We start from the raw sequence: 20,624 nt of genomic DNA, 5'->3' as shown, positions 1-20,624 counted from the left end.
AAATCAAGCAGTTGGCGTCTAATTCTACCAGTACCGCTTCGCCGCCTGCGCCTAGGCCGATTCCGCAAGTTGAGAAGCCTCGCATCGTTGACAACTGTTTGTCTGGATCCAAAGCATCGTGCCAGCATCGTATGCGTCCCAACGTACTCGGAGCCGAAGAAATTCTGGCTTTACCTGTCACGAATCAGGCCTGACGTGGCAAACGAGTCAGTTCTGGGGATGGTGAAGGCAAACCTGAATCTCAGTGAAAATCCTGACATAGTCAAACTAGTACCCAAAGGAAAAGACGTATCGAACCTAACGTTTATTTCCTTCAAAATTGGTTTGGACCCCGGATTGAAATCCCAAGCGCTGGACCCTTCAACGTGGCCGGAAGGTATCATGTTTCGAGAGTTCAACGGTTCCCAAAAATTTCGAAAGCCCGTCAACCCGTCTCCTACTGGCTGATCCCGGGATGCAACGTCGATAGCCTAATGGAAGCCCCCAAGCCACCTGAAACAGTCGTGCCCATTCCTGCATCCTGCCAACCGAGTCGTCCCGGGCCTGTTAGGGTAGGGGAGGGGGTCTTCCAACCGGAATTATCAGGCAAGTACTTTCCACTATCGACTTATGCTTCGCCTGATGTACCTTCGACTTATAGCACTGTGACTTCTGTTTGTTCAAACACCAATGACGAGATCGAAACCGAGACTGCTAATACTGCATCAACTACTTCATCGACACAAACCAACTACACTTCGACACCGAGACGCCCGCTATACAGCATCATGGAAGCCCCCGATCCTCCCGACATGGTCCAGTTTGCATCCCGTATCAACTTAGTATCCTGCCATCAGAGTCTCGGTCCCGTTGTCGGGAGTGGAGAGGGGGTCTTCCAAACAGTGAACACCGGCAAGTACTCAAGCTTAACAACCTGCTCGCTCCCTGATGATCATTCACTTTCTAGTGCACCCGATTACCAGCGTTGCGTGACCTCGTTCGACGACTGTGGGGGCAGTAGTGGAACCCCATCAAGACATCGATTTCTGTCGGTTTATTACCAAAACGTCAGAGGTCTACGAACGAAAACATCTGACTTGAAGTTAGGATTATCCAGCTGCGATTACGATGTGGTCGTTCTCACCGAAACGTGGCTCCGGCCCGATATAATCGATGCGGAGCTAACATCGGATTACTCGCTGTTTCGATGTGATCGTAGTGAATCAACAAGCAACTTGTCGAGAGGCGGGGGTGTGCTCGTTGCAGTAAAATTGAGTCTGCACTGTACCGAGGTATCTTTAACCGACTGTACACAGCTCGAGCAAGTCGCTGTGTGCGTGAAACTACCAAACCGGTCTCTGCACATTTTCGGTATTTACCTTCGTCCGAATTCTGATCCTGCGTTATATTCCACCCACTCTTCCGCTGTTCAGTATGTTGCTGATCGATCGGCGGCCAGCGACATAGTCTTACTTCTTGGGGATTACAATCTCCCTCAGCTGCAATGGACCTTCGATGAAGATGTCAATGGATACCTGCCTGCGAATGCCTCCAGCGAACAAGAACTCGTACTTACCGAATCCATTTCTACATGTGGTTTGGTTCAACTAAACTCAATCTCAAACCCGAATGGCAGGCTACTCGATCTGGCTTTTACGAACGCTCCTGACGATTTTGAAATATCGCATCCTGTTTTACCACTCTTGCCTATCGATCCTCACCATCCGCCGTTAGAACTTCAAGTTGATGTACATAGATGTGTGCACGTTCCAGCAAACGCTCAGTCGGACTCTATTGATCTGGATCTTAGGCGCTGCGACTTCGAATCTCTCAATGCAGAATTTTCATCGGTTGACTGGGAGCAGCTTCTTCAGGGGCACTCTGTCGATGATATTGTTCTTCTGTTTTACGACAAGCTTTACGAAATTCTCCACTTGAAGGTCTCTCGACGCCGCCCTGCTATTAGTGGAGCCAACAGGAAGCCCTGGTGGTCCATTGAGTTAAGAAACCTGCGCAACAGACTGCGTAAAGCACGTAAACGATTCTTCGCTAACAAAACCATTGAAAACCGAGAATCGCTTCACCTTGTGGAACTGTTCTACAAAGAGCTCGTAGCATCAAGCTACCATGAATACATGCAGAGGCTGCAATCGAATTTGAAACAAAACCCATCAATGTTCTGGAGGTTCGTGAAGCAACAAAGGGCAAGCAATCGTGTTCCGGACAATGTCAAGTATGGTGACGCTTTGGCCTGCTCTTCTGAAGAGGCAGCTAATCTTTTTTCGACCTTCTTTCAAAGTGTGTTTAATGCGGAGTCGCCCCAACCTCACCCGGGTTGTTTTCAAAATGTGCCATCCCATGATATCCACCTTCCTTTTTTCAATTTTTCTCGTGAGGAAGTGTTGAGAGCGTTAGCCAAACTAGATGCGTCGAAAGGAGCCGGAGTCGACGGTTTAACTCCAACACTGCTGAAGAATTGCGCCGAGTCTATAGTTAAACCTTTGACGATACTGTTCAATCGATCGTTAAATGAAAAAACATTCCCAGGTTTATGGAAAACTGCCAAAATGATTCCCATCCACAAATCGGGTAGCGTGCGGCACGTTGAAAATTACCGCGGGATCTCGATTCTCTGTTGCCTGGGAAAGCTCTTTGAATCCTTGGTCCACGAGGTCTTACTGTCTGCAGCAAAACCGATAATTTCGGAATACCAGCATGGATTCGTTCCCCATCGCTCTGCAACAACCAACTTATTATGCTACACCAACGTTTTGTTTCGTGAGATTGAAAGCCGGAATCAAGTGGACTCTGTATACATTGATTTTTCGAAAGCATTTGATACTGTTCCGCATAGCTATGCCGTGGAAAAGCTGAGACATATGGGTTTTCCCGATTGGATAGCCGACTGGCTAATGTCTTACCTGACTGGTAGGAAAGCATTCGTCCAGGTGAACTCAGCACGATCCAGGACCTTCTACATTCCATCTGGAGTTCCACAAGGGAGTGTGTTAGGTCCATTGATCTTTGTGCTCTTCATCAATGACTTGTGCCTGCAAATATCTTCTGGAAAGTTGTTTTTTGCCGACGACCTCAAAATCTTCAGAGTCATCAAGTCTGTTTTGGACTGTGTTGCTCTGCAGATTGACATCGATGCCCTTTCACGATGGTGCAAGGAAAATGGAATGTGCGTGAACATCAATAAGTGCAAGGTGATCACTTTTAGCCGTTGTTGGATTCCCATCAATCATCTTTACAATATTGACACTGCTCCGCTGGAACGTGTGCAGTCTATCCGTGATTTAGGAGTTATCATGGATTGTAAGCTTCGATTCAACGAACATATATCCACCGTTACTGCCAAAGCCTTCTCCGTTCTTGGGTTCATTCGCCGCAATGCATCTCAATTCACCGACGTGCACACATTAAAAGCCTTGTTCTGTGCTTTAGTGCGAAGTATCCTGGAATATGCTGCTCCCATTTGGGCACCGTACCATACATCTCAGGTGATCCGCATCGAACGTGTGCAGAAATCATTCATTCGCTTTGCTCTTCGGCACCTACCGTGGAATGATCCTGTCCATCTACCTGCATATCCAGAACGATGTCAACTAATTGATCTGGAACTGCTATCGGCAAGACGGCTGAAATTGCAGCGGCTGGTTATATTCGATATCGTCCAGAATAACGTCGACTGTTCGGATCTTCTCCTGCAAGTATCACTGAACGTTCCACAGCGTCAGCTGCGGTACTCAGCACTTATCGCAGTTCCCGCACATAGAACATGTTATGGTCATAACAACCCGCTCAGTTCTTGCCTCAGAGCTTTCAACAATGTTAGTGATTTGTTTGATTTTAATGTGTCCAAAAATTGTTTTAAAAATAGGATTAAAAACATAGCATAAGTTAAACTAGTCTGTACGACACTGTCGAAGACGAAGAACAAATAAACAAATAAACAAATTAACGTTAAAAATTACTTTATTTATAGCAAATAATAGCCAATTTAAAGTAAAAAGTTACAATTTTTATCGGTAAAAAATACCGATAACTTTTTACCGATAATTTTAGGTAATCGTAGATAAGAGTGTAGGTCATAATTGGAACACACCATAATAGGAACGTATAACCATAACTGGTACATCTACCCTAATGTAAAAAATAAAAATAAATATTACTACACAAAAAAATACTTTAAAATTTTAACTCAACATCCATTTTTTTTAGATCTAAGTAAAGACCGATCATTTATCTTCAAGGTGTCCTTACATCTCCAGATGGGCACTTATAAATGAAATAAGTTAGATATTTAACAAAAACTGTTCCAGGTTTGCACTGAACGAAATCAAAGCAGATGAATTCCATTCGAAGCGGATTAATTTCATCCAGACCCTTCCCAGATCAGGGAAAAGCATTGCTGGTTTTGAAGCATTGAAGCCTATGACAAATAAAACAAGTTACTTTTCAAATAGACTAATGTAACAAATGTAAACAAATCGAGTTAAGCGATACAAACTATTGCTCTTCTATCATGTGATACTAAAACACCTATCCAAATTTACTTTCATTTATTTAAGAAAATCTTAGCTCAAAAAGTAGAAGGGTCTGTGCCTAGGGGCACGAACGGAAGCTTGACGTAGGACCGCTAGTGGACGGAACAAATGTGAACATTTAGTTCATTTAATTGATCAATCATCAATTATCTTAACTCTTTCCGTTTTTTTATTTGTAAGCGTATCAAATTTGTAGTATTTATTTCAAAGAGAAAGTTGATGAAGAGAATCCAAGGGACTGTCAACTTGAGTATTTTCGATTCATCTACCCGACTTTAAAAGGTGTATTTTGAATTTTTTGTTATATATTAATTTTTAAGTTTTGTGCATTTTGGTATTAAAGTGTATTCAATTCACCCCTCACAGGATTTCCTTCCGAATTATATGAATGAGGCGCGGCGGAAAGTATCGTTTGTGCAGAATATGCAAAAAAGGAGGGACTTCGAGAGATTGAACTCGTGAGAGCTAATTTTCTCACAAATTTGATTTTATTGGCTTTCTGGGGACTGAATATACACCCAAAGTGAATTATTCCCACTTCTCTCAAATTCTATATGGATTTTTAACACTTCCTACCAGCGTATTCTGGAAAATGGTCGGACGATGATTAATCTCACCAATACATTCGGGCAAGGTTGCAAAGACTCATTTCAGCTAAAACAATGTTTTTCTAAATTATGAAATAATTAGATGCCATGATCAAATTTTGAATTGGTAGGATACAAGAAGAGATTGCAAAGAATGTGTTTGACATATTAAACCTGTTTATTTCACTTCATGAGAGTCACAATCAGCGATTTTTCACAAACTCACTCACTCACTCACTCACTCACTCAGCGATCAGCAAATCGCTGATTGTGACTCATAGAAAGCAAAATTTACAGGTTTTATGTTTCCAACGCATACTTTGTAACCTCTTCTTTTAAGTTACAAGTAAAACATGCCATCATACCATCTTTTGGTTTTATTATTCCGAAAAACACTATTTTAGCTGAAATGAGTCTTTGCAACCTTGCATTCGGGCCTACAATTCCACACCTTATATAGAGACCAGGTTGAGCCTTGATAACTAGCTGCTTGCGGGAACTGATGACCTTGACCAATGTTCAAATAGTACTCTTTAACAAATGTTTGGTGGCCCTGAAAAGGACCGTTTTGTTGTGATGGTTGAGTAATTCTTAGCTGGGTGTTCAACACGGATGAGGCTGTCGAGCTGTATGTCGTTTGGAGCGAGGGTGACACGCTTGGCATAGATGACCGACCCGCAGCGACTCACGAAGAGCTACTGATTCCGATCCATAGCATAGCGGTGCAGCTTCTTCCTCCTTTGATGGTTGCTTATGTGGGCTCTGCAGCTCGCTGCTTGCAGGCAGCCTTTCATATTTACTGGAGAACAATTTTCAATGCCACACGCCGAAAGCACTGCTACTGCTGCTACTGCCATGCATTGAAAATCATTTGCATTCATTTCGTGCATTCATTTACATTCATTTGCCTCTTACTTTTTTCTTCAACAGCATTCCGCAAAATAATGTATAAAGATTTTATATGTTTTGTTATTAGCTACAACTTTTGTTAACAAGTCAAATCCGTATCTCTTATGCATGACGAAGCGGAGCGAACAGAAGCCACTGCTGTTTTTCAGTGAATGTATTTTACATTCACTGAAAAACAGTAACAAGTTCTGCCCGCTCTAGTTTGTGATGCATAGAAGATACAGATTTGAGTTATGAGCCAAACTTGTAGTTTATAAAAAAACCCTACAAAAGTTCTATACATCATTTTCCGGAATGCTGTTGATGAATAAAGTTAGAGGCAAATGAATGTAAATGAATGTATGAAATGAATGCAAATGATTTTCCATGCCTGGCTACTGCTGCTACTAATTTCGACGACCTGACACCACCACACAGTGGTGTGGTCGTTAGGAGCGTGTTGTTCTGAGTATGGCGATGAGTGTGCAAAATATTACGCAATTCCATCCTCCCTATTCGCACGCGCCCGAGGATCGGAGGCGAATGCCACTTTGACTTGTTTCGTCTACTTACTACTCTCTGACGACTGTGCTGGGGAAGCAGCATATGCATGTAGGTAATTGGTGGATTTGTTAGTTAATTCGACGCTTTTGGACAATGCTGGACATTTACCAGTTTTTCAATCGTTTCTTGTTGAAAATCAACATTCAGAAGCATTGCGTAGCCATATTTCTGATCGATTGGTGATAAAATTATTGAAATTGGACCAGGGGCAGCTGAGTTATTAACGCTCAAAATCTTTCTTAACTTGTAACATGTTCCATTTTCGGTTTTCACAAAGTGTACCCCATATAGAAATCAAAGACGTAATCCTACACGGACAGAAAATTGTTTGCATTGAACCAAAAAAAACTTTATTTGTATTTACACAAACAATTCCGGTTGAAATTATATTGCATTTTATTGTTTCGATAATATTTATTCAAATAAATTCAAAATAAGATTCTTTTTGTTTTCATAAGCCACTCTTCAACTGCAACTATTGTAAAAATAACAATATTCTTTTATCAAGCCAACAATAGTTAATTTTAATTTAACATTTATTTGTTGTGTCAATTCCCCGGGCCATGAATGCAAAAATAACTACCAACCATTCCCTCGTGAAAACCCGGACAAAAATGTAAACAATAACAAAAAATTTCTCGTTTGATTCAGCTCTAGAGGTAAGTAAGTATGCTGCTGTTGCAAAATATAAACAGTTTTTCTTTTTTTCCTTGATTTTTTCCGTCGATCTTATTTTCAGTACTGAGTACCAATGCTCCCAACGCCAGGAAGGCCGCTCCCACACCTGGACCCTACCTATCGACCCATCAACTCATGAACCGGAGAGATTTTATGCCTCAGAAAGTTTTTTTTTAATTTAATTTTAATTCTGTTGGTAACAAATAGAAAACAAAACATAAAAATAATCGCAAATTATTAAAAATTGAATCAATAAACATATTTTTATTTCCACTGCGTATATTTTTAGGCTTAATAAAATAAATATGATTGAATCAACAAGAAATCTCTTTTAAAAACAAACATATTTTTTTGTTGACCCAGCTGCCAAATTTGACAGCTTACGTCAAAACCATAAAAGCTCTTGTAAATTCGAAAAGATTTTCTTTTTGATTTAACAATCCATGGGTTTTTATAAACAAAGATACTGGATTGTTGAAATAATAATGATTTCATTTTGCAGCCAAAACAAAATGAAATTCTTATTAAATTTACGTCAAATATTATTACGTTTAAAATATTTTTTTCTGCGTGTACGTCAAAAATTGTTCAATGTAAAGTTTGAAACGATGGGTACATGTTTGTTACTTCGGTCATTCGGACTGCCTAACATGATTGGTGCTCGTTTTCTAAAGGCGAGGCCAATCTAAAGTTAGGTATTCTACTGTGAAATCTGTGAAAGGGAATCTAGTATCATGTAGATCAAAACGTCCAATGTAACACTCATTGATTATGTCAGTGAGAAAAATCGTCCAATTTAACATTTCCGATGTACAACGCGACTTGTCAAAACGTCCTATGTGGTTTTTTCTATGTTGTAGCATGAAACTCAAAGTTAAATTGTGATTTTATCGTTTCTACTGAATTTTCAACGTTATTATTCACTGACTCCATTAAAAATAGTATTGCAAAATGTATTATTTCTTAACAGTTTAAATAATAATCTGTCGAACTTCTACTTCGATTTTCTCAAAATGGTGGATATGTTACATTGGTCTATTTGAAAAGTGACGCGAGAAATGTGGTAGCGAACGAGAGAGCTGAGTGGTGTGAGTGTGATTATGGGTGGATGGTGAGGAGGATAGAGTTCAAACCAGTCGGTGTGTAGCGATGCCTCTAGGCAGACGTGCGTAGAAAAAATGGTAGAGACGGTAGTGGTCACTGCAGGAAGATGATCATCGTTTATCTCATGACGGATCATCGTCCGCTAGCCACCGCCATCAGGCCACCGCCAGCCGGCCACCGTCATCCGGTCACCGCCATCCGGTCACCGCCATCCGGTCACCGCCGTCCGGTCACTGCCATCCGGTCACCGCCATCCGGCCACCGTCATCAGAGAGCCACTATCTGGCGATCGCCATCAGGCCAACTTTATCCGGCTGGCTGTCGCAATCAGGCCACCACCTTCAGACTGATTCTATTCTGCTGCCGCCATCAAGCCGCCGCCATCGGGTTACCACCATAGGGGTGCTTCCCTTCGGCTGCGACCATACGGTATTGGGCTGCCGCCATCTGACCGCCAACATCCTGCTGTCACTAACTGGCCGCCACCATCATATTGGTTCGCATAACAAATAAATGTAAGCAAATTCTACTTTTATAGTTGGTTAGGACTTCCCACAATCCGAAAGCTTCCCCACGCAAAAACGCCCTGGGACCCGGAACAAAAAAAAGGCCTTGAGTGCTCACCACAGGAGCTGCCGTTGGTTTAAGACCATGAGCTCGGGGCTTAGGCTGGTTCCCTTCTGGGACTAAGCGGTTCCGGAGACGTAAGTTGTTTCACACTTCACAATTTCACGTAATCGAATACACAAAACTAATAGCGAATTTGTTTTTGATTCAGTTCCAACCTGGATCGGGTATCAAGATTGTGTCTGCTTGTTGCTTTTCAAACGTCAGTGTTAACGTTTGTTTTTGAAACCTGGCTCGGGTTGAGGTTCGCACTGACAATAAGTTCGGGTTCGCACGGGTTGGAACTGGTTCCAACCTGGATAATAAACAAATTCGTTATAATAATAACTGCCGGTCAAATCTCTTGGTGAACAAAATAAAACACCAAGAAAATCACTTCGACTCCACTTCTTGGCTATAGCGAACGGAAAAGAATCATTGAACAATCGTTGCCAGATGACCTCTACTTAGCAGTGAATATAAGTTGATTGTTTTAAAGAAGTTAGATGAGTAAATGTTTTTAATGGTGAAAATATATGAAAAACTGAATAAATAAACTAAAAGGACCTTTTTAAGAACTTAAACGTTACAATTACAAAGGTAAAACAAAAGTTGAATTAAACACAGATGGCAGGGGATATGGCAGCATTGTATGTAGCCTGTCATTGGCTTTCCCGCTCAGTGGTGTAAACAAAATGTCATACAGCGTAGTCTGGCAGTATGAATATTTTGTCTACAACATTCTTATACACGTACATGTGTGACGTCACATTTGCTGTTGTATTGAAAAGTAAAAGAATAAAAGAGATGGTAGATTTTACTCACCATACCTGTTTAGCACGGCGACGCACGCTACCAACGAATTTTAACAATACTTTAGAAAGTGATGATTTAGGAATACAAGAAGAAGAAGCAAAATCAAATCGAGTGATGGTTAGTTGCCTCTTAAGCTAAGTGTACAATGATTTGTTTGAGTGCAGGAATAAAAAGGAATACAAAATATTGAGATACGTCTTACTCGACAACGACTGCATCGGATTGGACTCAACATGCTCCAAACGAAAGGTAACATGATCTCCACTACTGTGTTACCTGACTTATAACGAATATACGTTGTATACGAGTACCCCGAATAGAACGTATGACTCGTCTAATTTTGCATAGCATTTGCAATGTAAAATTAGACGCACTATACGTTGTATTCGGAGTATTCGTATACAACGTATATTCGTTATAGGGTTATAGGTCAGGTAACACAGTAGAATAAAACATGGTAGACGTATTTAATCCTAAAGTGAATGATTTTGAAAATACAATTAGAATATTATGTTTAATTGGCATAGAGCATTAAAAAATCGTGTTTTTATTTCATAGATTTTTTTTCATTACATTTTATTTAAAATAACATAACATATTATTTCTTAGCCTTATCGAACAAAGTACAAACTTTTGAATTTTCCGTTGAATTGGAATATATTTTAGCTGCAATTTGATTATCGGTAATAGGATTTATTTTTTAATAATTCGTTTATTTTATAATAATGCGTTTATTTTTCCACGCTTATTTACTGTAGCTTTGCGGAGCCGATATTCATTTTTTAGATAACAAAATTACTTAAACCGATAATAGGCTTAAAAGTGTGAAATTTTTGTGTACCAGCTATTGTCTTTGATTGGTGAAACAAATCTTCTAGATCTTCTGACATTTTTTTCGTATTGCTCAGTAGACATATAACAGAAATTCAATGTTGTTATGCTTTTCTCTGATTGTTAAACTGTTCAATCGAAGAGCATTCTTGGGGCTGTTTTGGTATTTCCGTATTCTTGGGCAAGACTTGCTCTTTTTGCCATTCGTTTTAAAGTACCACTAATAGCATAACATAGGCCTTTGCCGTGAAATGTTGCAAAGAAATGCCATTCTGCTTACAATTTGTGCTCGAACTTACACATACTGGTAATTTTGTTCTGTTTTATGATGTACAGCTGCTCCATCTGACATAAATGTAATTTTGGAGAAATCTATTGATTGTTTCATGAATTCTATCAGTTTTGAAATGAACAATAGAACTGCACAAATAACTATAGGCACGTTATTTCACCTTTTTGGCTACATACGGCTCAACAATGGCTATACCAGTGTTTATAAGTTCTGATGAGGCCGAAATAACGTGCCTATGGTTACTTGGGTGCTATTGTATCGTGGGTCAATACCTCTGATATTATTATAACGTTATTTACTATACTGTACTTCTTGTAATAAACCACATAAGAGTTATTCTAGTTGTAACCCTGATCAGCATTTTGAATAATAAAAGAATAGTTTTCAGAAAAATTGCAAAATACAATTATTTCACCTTCTTTAAAAGAATGTTTTGCATTGACCGTAACATGTTCCAGCCACATGTCCGAAATATTTTTTTTTTTATTAAAGACAACATGCTTAAACATACTTTCATAGTTTCACAGAATGTTCTTCTTCCGCGCAGAATCATTTCACAATAATACAATTTTTATTTTCTGGCCTAAAACTACACACTTAGTTTTTTTCTATCGAGCTCGGCTGTGCAAATATCGGCAATAAAAGTTTTACTGAGATCTCAGCAAATATTTCATTTTTTTGCTGAGATTCAGCTAAGCATTATCCGAGACTCAGCAATCAAATGTCACTTTTGCTGAGATCTCAGTGAAACTTATTTTTGCCGAGATTTGCACAGCCGAGAACTAAGGTAGAAAAAACTAAGTGTGTATGATAATGACTGAGTTCCGGAAATTAGCTTCACACGATTATAACGGTTTTTAAGTTTTCTTTCCATTGCTTTATAATCTGGTTCTGAAAAAAACCATAGTGTAGTCTTGAATCGGTCTTGGAAATTGCTCGTGTATAAAGCTCTTTTGCAGTTGTAATGTGATGCCCCTGCAAACTTGCTATAGCAGTATTCTGTTTAAAGACTCCTCCCAAAGCATCACATGAACCTTTACCGTGGCATGGGGCGAAAAAGATCCACTGCGCATCTATACCAAAATCTGTTCTCATGTGGCCTTTAATAATTTATTTTAAACTTTTGAACCACTGAGCCGATCAAAGATCAAAATATCAAATAAAAGTTAATTAAAAATGTTTTTTTATGAAAAATATAATGATATTTGTCGCCGATACCCCTCGACGCGGCGAATTGTGGGTGAACCAACTGACCGAACCCTCGCGAGCGAAACGCCAGTGCCGGGCGAAGCGAATGACAGATCGAATGTAAAGAAACGCATATAGTTGTAGAAGTTGGTTTTGGTTTCTTTGTGAGGAAAAATAAAGAAGTGAATTCTAGTGAGGTGAAATAGCTTGTAAGTTTAGCGATTAATAATTGAAGAATTGTGATTTAAAACGTTTATTGTAATTACAGTTCGATTTGTATTTATAATTTCGCGGTTTTCCACGTAGTAAGTGGATCATTCATTAGAATTGAGGTATGTTGTTCCTAAAATTAGAATAATAGTACTTACCTAGCTTGTTGCCTAGCCTAAAATGGACCTAAATACCTACCGTTGGTTATAGATCGTGTCGGAATTGTCCATCCGTGGTAGACGGTGACCTGGCAAAAGAAGAAGAACACTGAAAATGTAAGATTATTGTATTATACTTACCTTTGTATCATCACTAATGTTAACAATTAAATTACAGCTTTGAAGCTGCTAAGTTTGCAACTAAAAGACGGTGTTTGTTCTGACTATCGAGAACATCCTTCAAAGATTTTCATCCAGAGCTGGATGATTGCTTGTTGCCCATCGGGAAGGACATTTCACAGCAGCGAGACAGCGAGACGACCCACCGTTGAAGACGACCAACAACAACAACAACGACAATTCGCATCGATTGCGGACCGACATCGAAACTGCAGCATAATAAAGTCAGTGCCTTTTTTGATTCTGTCACCTTCGTCGGTTGTGAGTATCGTCGTTAGCATTAGAGTTAGTCGTCAAGCTTCACTAGAGACGGTTGTCAGGTTAATTTAGGTCGATCTCGAAATGTCGGACGCAAACAGTGTGACTTCGGTTAGCAATGAAAAGCATTGCAAAAAGTGCAATCGTGCGGATACCGATGATGATATGGTGTGTTGCGATGTGTGCGAATCGTGGATACACTTTCAGTGCGCGGGTGTCAGCGAGTCTATTGCGCAGCCGGAAAGAAGTTTCAAGTGCAACAATTGCCTGACAGACTGGGAGGGTGGTGCATCGAAGTCGGGTGTATCATTCAACGAGTCGTCCGTCAGTAAGAGCAGTCGAGTTTCGCAGAGATTACAGCTCAGCCTTCAACTCCTTGAGGATGAACGGAAGCTGAGGAAGAAACGTGCGGAAGAAGAAAAGAGGATCCGTAAACTGGAAGAAGAGGCCAAGCTGAAGGAAATCGACGAAGAACAGGAGTACTTGAGGCAGAAATACGAGTTGATGATGCAGATTGGAGAAGAGAAGGATTCTTCAAGTAGGAGAAGCGGAGTCAGTGTGAAAAGTAGGCGCGAACAGCTGGAAAAATGGCTTAAAAAGGGAGCCCAACTGGACGGAGTTGGACAGTCGAAGCCCACAACGTCTGGACAGAAAGCTACCCTGTCAGTCCCAGCTGTTAGCAAGGAAAATCCCGGGATCGTGGTACCATTACCAATGCATTCAACTTCAAGCAGCCTTGTTTCGTTGAATCTTGGAGTACTTTATCCGGATCCGACCATTCCTGTTCCCAGTGGGAACGTTACCGCTCTGGCGAAGTCTTACGAGTCGAATGTCGTACCGATACCAGGAAGCGCATCATCTCATCTACCCACGATTGCTGCTGTTCCATTAACGACGGTCGTGACAGCTGGTGGAAGTTTCGTCACTTCGGTGGCCGCGGCGCCGGCGTTTACTTCGTCGATAGTATCGACTGTACCGATGATTCCAAAAGCGACTCGGTCTGGCGTTCCACTCGTCTGTGACGGCTTCGCACCGGTCTATTCGTGCCCGGAAATGAAAGGCATGCTTTCGAGTGCAGCCGGGGTTATTCCGTCGATACCGTATAGTTCGAGTGGCCTCATTAGAAATCCACAACATTATCTGGGTGCTGCCACAGTCGCATCGTTGCCACAGTTGCCGATTTCGACTTCGTTTCAACCAGTACCTCTCGTTTCCGTGAATCCGCCTGTTTCGTCAACGGTTGGTTCGTTCCAGTATCCTCCTTTTTCCAATGGAGCAATGCCCATAAATCCTCCGTTGTTACCAACTACAACCACCGCAAGTATGGGACCGGGGATTCCAAACTATTCGAACGTTTACTCCGGATACTCAGTGCCGTTTCCGTACCCACCATCAAGTTGTCCATATCCCGTCATAGGACCGGAAATACCGCCCTCGGTAATACCAACATCGTTGTGCTACGGGAATATGAACCCTCCGCCAGTCAGTTTGGGACCGACCAGTGCCCAATTGGCAGCTCGGCAAGTAATGCCACGCGAGTTGCCGAAGTTCAGCGGGGATCCCCAGGAATGGCCTATGTTCTACAGTTCCTTCAAAAACACGACGGAGGTCTGCGGGTACACGGACGCCGAGAATCTGGCCAGATTGCAACGTAGCTTGGGAGGTTCCGCACTTGAGGCAGTTAGAAGTCGTCTACTCCTGCCAGCATCCGTCCCGTACGTGATGGAAACGTTGCATAAGCTATACGGAAGGCCAGAGATCCTGATTAGTTCTCTTCTGAAGAAGGTGAGAAACGTTCCGCCGCCGAAGTATGATAACTTGAACACCATCGTCGCGTACGGGTTGGTGATTCAAAATCTCGTCGATCATATCATCCTGGCTGATCAGCAAGCACATTTATCAAATCCAATGCTGCTACAAGAGTTGGTCGACAAATTACCCACCTCGCTGAAGATGCAGTGGGGTACGTTCAAACAATCGTCAGCGAACGTCAACCTAGCGACATTCAACAGCTTCATGTCGGGACTAGTGAACCTTGCTGCCGAGCTAAGCATCGACGTGGAATCCGCCCAAAACTACCACAAACACCAAAAAGTGGAAAAGTCGAAGCAAAAGGAAAAGCTTTTCACTCACGCGAACGTGTCGCCAAGCGTATCGAAGAAGGAGAGTGCAGGCGGCGAATGTACGTGAAAAGCGTGTTCGTATTGTGAGAAAGATGGTCATCAGATCCTGAACTGTTCCAGTTTCAAAGAGTTGGACATCGGAGGCCGATGGAAGGCAATGCGGCAGAAGAACTTGTGCCGATTGTGCTTGATACCGCATCGTAAATGGCCGTGTCGCTCGAAAAAGGAATGCGGAGTGGATAGTTGCCGAGTTCGACATCATATGCTGCTGCACAGTAGCCGCAATGATACTACTGATGGTCCAAGGTCTGGCGAGACTGTTCATCAAAATCATCACCACACGAAATCCTTTTCGCTGTTCCGCTATTTGCCAGTTACGCTGTACGGAGAGGGGAAACAAGTTGAAACTTTCGTGTTCCTGGATGACGGATCATCATCGACGCTACTCGAGGAGGAAATCGCTGCACAGTTGGGCATAGAGGGTGAACCCGATAACTTGTGGCTGAGTTGGACCGGCAAGATCAGTAGACAGGAGAAGACATCCAAGAGAATAAGCGTGAAGATATCCGGAGCTCGGAAGAAGGAAACATTCCAACTGGGCAACGTGCGAACGGTGCGCGAGCTAGGGCTTCCAAGTCAAACGTTGGACTATTTAGAGCTGTCGAATACGTTCCCGCATCTTGAAGGTCTTCCCGTGGCTAGCTATGTCAACGCTAAGCCTGGCATGATCATCGGGCTGGAACACGTACGGTTGCTCACTAGCTTGAAGACTCGTGAAGGCAGCAGCAGCGAACCAGTTGCAACCAAAACTCGTCTAGGTTGGTGCGTATACGGGAGGAATTCTGGAACTGAAGGATCAGTTGAGCAGCTGCACATCCATGCCTGTGAAGACATTAGCAACCGCGAATTACACGATTCGATGCGAAAGTTCTTCGCAGTAGAAGATGCCGTTTTGATGCAGCAGCTCGAATCCGAGGAGGACAAACGAGCACGCAGCATTCTGGAAGCGACAACGGTACGGAGAGGAACTCGTATGGAGGCGGGTTTGCTTTGGAGAAAGGACAACGTGAACTTTCCGGGCAGCTACCAAATGGCGATCAGTAGGTTGAGAGGACTGGAAAAACGGTTGGCAAAGGATCCGGAGTTGCGTAGAAAGGTGAACGAGCAAATCGAGAGTTACGAGCAGAAGCAGTACGTTCGCAAGGTAACAGTGGAAGAGGTTGCGAATGCGAACCCTCAGAGTGTGTGGTACTTTCCGTTAGGGGTGGTGACCAATCCTAAGAAACCCAACAAAATTCGAATGGTGTGGGATGCCGCCGCGAAGGCTGGTGGAGTTTCATTCAACGACATGCTTCTCAAGGGGCCGGACCTTCTCGTATCGCTCGTAGATGTTTTGCTACGATTCAGGGAAGGCAAAATCGCAGTTTGCTCCGATATCCGCGAAATGTTCTTGAGAATCCTCATTCGAGAGGTGGATAAGTGGTCACAGTGCTTCCTATGGCGTAGCAGTCCGGAAGATGAAATGCAGGTCTATGTGATCAACGTCGCTATGTTCGGAGCAACCAGCTCACCATGCACAGCACAGTTCGTTAAGAATAAAAACGCTCTTGACTACGCGGAGCTGTATCCCAGAGCAACAAACGCAATCATTAACAACCATTACGTAGATGACTTCCTCGACAGTGTCAACTCGGTGGAGGAAGCAGTTCAGCTTGTCAACCAAGTACAGCTTATTCACGCAGCAGCAGGTTTCGAATTCGGCAAAATCCTGTCCAACTCGCAGGAGGTGCTCAATCGTCTAGGGGAGACTGGATCGACAGCCAGCAACTCGCTGAGCCTCGACAAGAATGAAATTTACGAACGCGTCTTGGGTGTCGTGTGGGTACCTTCAGCGGATCATTTCACCTTCGATCAGACAGGGCTCAAAGAAGTCTTGGGTAGTAACGGACCGATTCCAACGAAGAGGCAAGTACTGCGGACCGTGATGAAACTGTATGATCCTTTGGGATTCGTGGCGCACTTCGTTGTGCAGGGAAAAATCCTGATGCAAGAGATTTGGAGAACGGGTACTGACTGGGATGAGCCCATAGCAGAACAACTGTACGAACTATGGAGTAGATGGATCGAGCTGTATGAGATGATCGACGAGGTGAAAGTTCCGCGCTGCTTTTTCGGAAGTCTTCTGCCACAGGAGGTGGACGAAATCGAGGTCCACGTGTTCACGGATGCAAGCGTAGCGGCATGTGCGTGTGTCGCTTACCTGAGAATGATGTTCAGCGGAGGTAGCTGGTGTTCGTTGGTAGCAGCAAAAACAAAAGTTACGCCACTTCGGACGCTCTCAATTCCACGCTTGGAGCTTCAGGCTGCCATGATGGGATCCCGCTTATTGCAAAACGTGTGTTCGGCGCTAACCCTCAACATTCGAAAACGGTTCCTTTGGACGGATTCAGCGACAGTTTTGGCGTGGCTGCGCTCGGATAGCCGTCGGTACCACCAGTTCGTCGCTTTTCGGGTGGGCGAGATTCTTTCGCTCACAAGCGTTGATGAATGGCACTACGTACCGTCGAAGCTCAACGTGGCAGATGACGCCACCAAGTGGAATTCGGGACCATCGTTTGATCCAGAAAACCGTTGGTTTCAAGGTCCATCGTTTCTACGAGATCCAAAAGGGCAGTGGCCTAAGCAATCAGCAGAAGTAAGCGAAGCAGACGCGGCAAGCGAAGAACTTCGAATGGTAGCGGTACACCAAACGACGGTGGAGATAGTTGATGCTGAACGTTTTTCAAGCTGGAATCGTTTAGTCCGTACGATGGCCTACGTTCACAGGGCGCTACGGTTCTGGAAGCGCACGCTGAGTGATGCACAATGGCGACAAGGTCCAGGACAAGAGGATTTCGAGAAGGCGGAGGAGTCACTTTGGCGACAGGCCCAAGCGCAGGCGTATTCGGAGGAACTTCACGAGCTGAGCAAGGGTCGCAGCGTTCGGAAACAAAGCTCACTGCAATCGTTGATTCCATTCATCGATGATCACGGAGTCATTCGGGTAGGAGGTCGGATTGGAAACGCGCCGCACATTGCATACACGGCAAAGTATCCCGTAATATTGCCAAGGGATCATTGTATCACCTTCCTTCTGGTGGATTCTTTCCACCGGCGGTTCCTTCACGCCAACGGAGAAACAGTCTTAAATGAACTACGGCAGGGGTTCTACATACCGAAGCTTCGGACTCTCGTACGTAAAGTCAGCAGAGCTTGTCAACACTGTAAAGTGCTGAAAGCTGCTCCGGTGCCACCGCTGATGGGACCACTGCCAAAGGTACGGTTGACACCATTCGTTCGGCCGTTTACTTACGTCGGTGTCGATTATATGGGACCTTTCGAAGTCAAAGTCGGACGCAGCGTGGTGAAGAGGTGGATTTGCCTGTTCACCTGTCTCACAGTGAGGGCGGTTCACCTGGAGCTGGCACACAGCCTTTCAACGACTTCCTGCGTGATGGCCTTCAGGAGATTCGTGGCCCGGCGGGGCGCACCGTTGGAAGTCTTTTCCGATAACGGCACGAACTTTGTAGGAGCGAATCGCCAGTTGTCTGAAGAGAAGCAGAAGATCCAGGACATCGTCGAGGACTGCGCTGCTACATTCACCAACGCGAACACCCAGTGGCATTTCAACGTTCCAGCGGCTCCGCACATGGGAGGACCATGGGAGCGTATGGTCAAGTCCGTAAAGGTAGCGATGAAGGCAGTATCGGATAGTCCGCGTCATCCAAGCGATGAGGTGTTGGAAACGATCATGTTGGAGGCTGAAGCGATCGTCAACTCGCGACCGCTGACCTACGTTCCCTTGGAGGCAGCAGACGAAGAGGCACTCACGCCAAACCACTTTCTGCTGTATGGGTCAACCGGTATCAAGCAACCAGCAACCGAACCTGTGAACGGTAACATCCTTCGAGACAGCTGGAAGCTTGCGCAGCACATCGTGGACGAATTCTGGCGCAGATGGGTTCGAGAATATCTCCCGATGCTAACGAGGCGTACGAAATGGTTCGATGCAGTGAAGCCGCTGGAACCTGGCGATCTAGTCGTGATAGTCGACGAAAATTCGAAGAATCATTGGGAGCGAGGACGTATTTGTGAGACCTTTCCGGACAAATCTGGGCAGGTGAGGCGTGCTACGGTACAGACAGCTAGAGGAGTGTTCGCTAGACCTGCGGTTAAGCTGGCGGTTCTGGACGTGGCAAGCAACGACAGGAGTACGGAAGCAGTCGCTCCGGAAACGGAAGTGGTTCACGGGTTGGGGGATGTCGCCGATACCCCTCGACGCGGCGAATTGTGGGTGAACCAACTGACCGAACCCTCGCGAGCGAAACGCCAGTGCCGGGCGAAGCGAATGACAGATCGAATGTAAAGAAACGCATATAGTTGTAGAAGTTGGTTTTGGTTTCTTTGTGAGGAAAAATAAAGAAGTGAATTCTAGTGAGGTGAAATAGCTTGTAAGTTTAGCGATTAATAATTGAAGAATTGTGATTTAAAACGTTTATTGTAATTACAGTTCGATTTGTATTTATAATTTCGCGGTTTTCCACGTAGTAAGTGGATCATTCATTAGAATTGAGGTATGTTGTTCCTAAAATTAGAATAATAGTACTTACCTAGCTTGTTGCCTAGCCTAAAATGGACCTAAATACCTACCGTTGGTTATAGATCGTGTCGGAATTGTCCATCCGTGGTAGACGGTGACCTGGCAAAAGAAGAAGAACACTGAAAATGTAAGATTATTGTATTATACTTACCTTTGTATCATCACTAATGTTAACAATTAAATTACAGCTTTGAAGCTGCTAAGTTTGCAACTAAAAGACGGTGTTTGTTCTGACTATCGAGAACAATATTAAAAATTGGGATTTTGAATTGAAAAACACTGATTGTATTTTTTTTTACGGTTTTCATGGTTTGTAGACAGAGGGCGCAATATGTTCTTATATTTTTCCTTGAATATTTAGGCTTTATTGCATAACATATAAAAAAATCAGCGATGTTTTTTTTTCGTTTTTGAGATATTTTTTTGAAGTTATCAAGTTATCATAGCGACCTATGCAACTAGATTACCATGCATCTCCATTGATTTATAGCAACTGTAACATAGTCACGACGCATGGTGGTCTAGTCGCATAATGTCTTGTTAAAGGGTGATACGGTCAAAATTTGGTCAAGGGAAAACGCGTGTAAATCGGTGAAATCGTTTATTTAAAAAATCAAATTAAATTTCTTTTTCAAGTTCAATTAGTATAAAATTCAGGAAAAATATTCAGTTAGGCTTCCGCTTTTCCAAATCCAAATTGCCGGGCCTTACGCTTGACCCCTGCCATCAGACTTTGTACAGCCACCTTGTCCACCTTCCTCGCCGCAGAAAGCCAGTTTGCCTTGAACTGCTGCTCGCCCTTAGCAGTTTTTTTGGTCTTCTTTAGGTTCCGCTTGACAATAGCCCAGTATTTCTCAATTGGGCGGAGCTCTGGCGTGTTGGGAGGGTTCTTGTCCATGGGAACCACCTGCACGTTGTTGGCGACGTACCACTCCATGGCCTTTTTACCGTAATGGCAAGATGCCAAATCCGG

At 43.4% G+C, this 20,624-nt stretch overlaps 1 protein-coding gene across 1 annotated transcript; it reads left to right on the top strand.

Moving 5' to 3' along the window:
- The first annotated feature begins 15,169 nt into the window (after positions 1-15,169).
- On the top strand, positions 15,170-19,893 carry LOC135714654 (uncharacterized). Its single transcript, XM_065238036.1, has 2 exons — positions 15,170-19,778; positions 19,840-19,893. Exon 1 carries the CDS (start codon positions 15,170-15,172, stop codon positions 19,415-19,417), a length of 4,248 nt encoding a protein of 1,415 aa, XP_065094108.1. The 3' UTR covers positions 19,418-19,778; positions 19,840-19,893.
- Positions 19,894-20,624: the final 731 nt, after the last annotated feature.

Source organism: Ochlerotatus camptorhynchus, unplaced genomic scaffold, assembly GCF_037179485.1.
Source record: "Ochlerotatus camptorhynchus isolate MF236.1 unplaced genomic scaffold, CSIRO-AGI_Acam_v1.1 ptg000687l, whole genome shotgun sequence".
Lineage (NCBI taxonomy): Eukaryota > Metazoa > Arthropoda > Insecta > Diptera > Culicidae > Ochlerotatus > Ochlerotatus camptorhynchus.
The sequence above is the reverse complement of the archived record's forward strand: the minus strand, read 5'-3'. Positions and strand labels throughout refer to the sequence as shown.

Excerpts from the sequence above, each read along its gene's own strand:
- LOC135714654 (XM_065238036.1), top strand. The coding sequence starts at position 15,170 with ATGCGGCAGAAGAACTTGTGCCGATTGTGCTTGATACCGCATCGTAAA.